This window comes from Pundamilia nyererei, unplaced genomic scaffold, assembly GCF_000239375.1.
Source record: "Pundamilia nyererei isolate P.nyererei 1_Seehausen unplaced genomic scaffold, PunNye1.0 scaffold00013, whole genome shotgun sequence".
NCBI lineage: Eukaryota > Metazoa > Chordata > Actinopteri > Cichliformes > Cichlidae > Pundamilia > Pundamilia nyererei.
The window spans coordinates 2,211,247-2,212,454 of record NW_005187414.1 but is presented as its reverse complement, the minus strand read 5'-3'; the positions used below and the strand labels follow the sequence as shown (position 1 = coordinate 2,212,454).

General features: G+C 51.3%; 1 protein-coding gene across 2 annotated transcripts in view; it reads right to left on the bottom strand.

The window, feature by feature from the left end:
- ches1 (checkpoint suppressor 1) overlaps window positions 1–1,208 on the bottom strand; it is an 84,259-nt gene that overhangs the window by 10,859 nt on the left and 72,192 nt on the right. For both annotated transcript variants that reach the window (XM_013908709.1, XM_005724853.2), the window contains exon 4: window positions 18–76. In XM_013908709.1, the coding sequence (XP_013764163.1) occupies window positions 18–76 (59 nt within the window). The remainder of the gene's footprint in view (window positions 1–17; window positions 77–1,208) is intronic.

The window sequence follows — 1,208 nt, the reverse complement described above, 5'->3', positions numbered from 1 at the left end:
CGGAGGTGAAACAGTACCTTGTAGGAGTACTCCTCCGTTCTTTCTGAAGAGGGGACTCCCCGACCACAACGGAGGACTAGAAAGGAGAGAGGAGAGAAAACTGGTCAATCATTTGATCGCGTCGCAGCAGCCAACCAGCCCAGCCGGCTTCATCACGAGGCGGATAGCAAGGCAGGAATTTGAGCCCATAAGCCAGTGCTTCTGATTATAGTGATTAGATTCCCGGGTGTCCCACTGTTGCCATTATTCCCTGTGATTACCTCGGAGAATTACAGCCTCGACGCTGTAGTCCATGGGGGTAATTTCTCATGACAGCCCCCCACCGCCCGCCACTCGTCCATTCACACACATTAAAAAAAAAGAAAGAAAGAAAGAAATCATCAGCTCGCAAACACTTAACACGCACTCATGCCAGACAGCCATGTTTAAGACCGATCTGTATACGGCGCGCGCGACACATTAAAACACACACACAGGAAAACACAAAGCCGGCGACTCGGTTTAGGTGATCATTGCACCACTAATGAGGGAGGTAATGACGGCATTTCTCACATAGTTGGAGATATCTCCACACACACATACACACAAAAGGGATGCTGCTGGATCTGTAATTTAAAGACAGAGCGTTGGGGGGGGGCTTTTCCAGGTTGAGTGGTCTTTAGCTCCCAGTCAGACGAGCCGTCTCTCAAACACAGTCAACACTGGTATCACACACACACACAGACAGGGCACAGAAAACACCTGGGGAACGCCGTGAACTTGCTTCCACTCATTTGGAGAGTTTCCTTTGTAGCACGAGTTGTGTTTTTATGTTGCTGAATGAGAGGATTCACGTCTGCACTCGTGAAGCGGTTCTCACCTCGCCAGATGCCGGGGAAAGATGGACGCACACACGCAGATATTTACTGTTCACACACGCATACAAACGCAGCGGAAGCAGCAAATTTCAGCCCCTGAGCCACCTGCTGTTGCCATGGAGAGTTGCCACATTGCGTTGCCACGGCGATAACATATTTTTCCTGTGCTAACAGCCTGTCTGTTTTCCCTAGCCCCCCCACTCCCGCCCGTCTCACCCCCATCTCTCTCTCCCTCTCTCTGTCTGTCTCTCCCCTCTTCCCCGCCTCACCTCTCTCTCTCCCTCCCTCTCTCAACAAATGGGTTTGCAGCGCGACAGCACCTGACTTATACTACATGTGTTGCCATGGTGG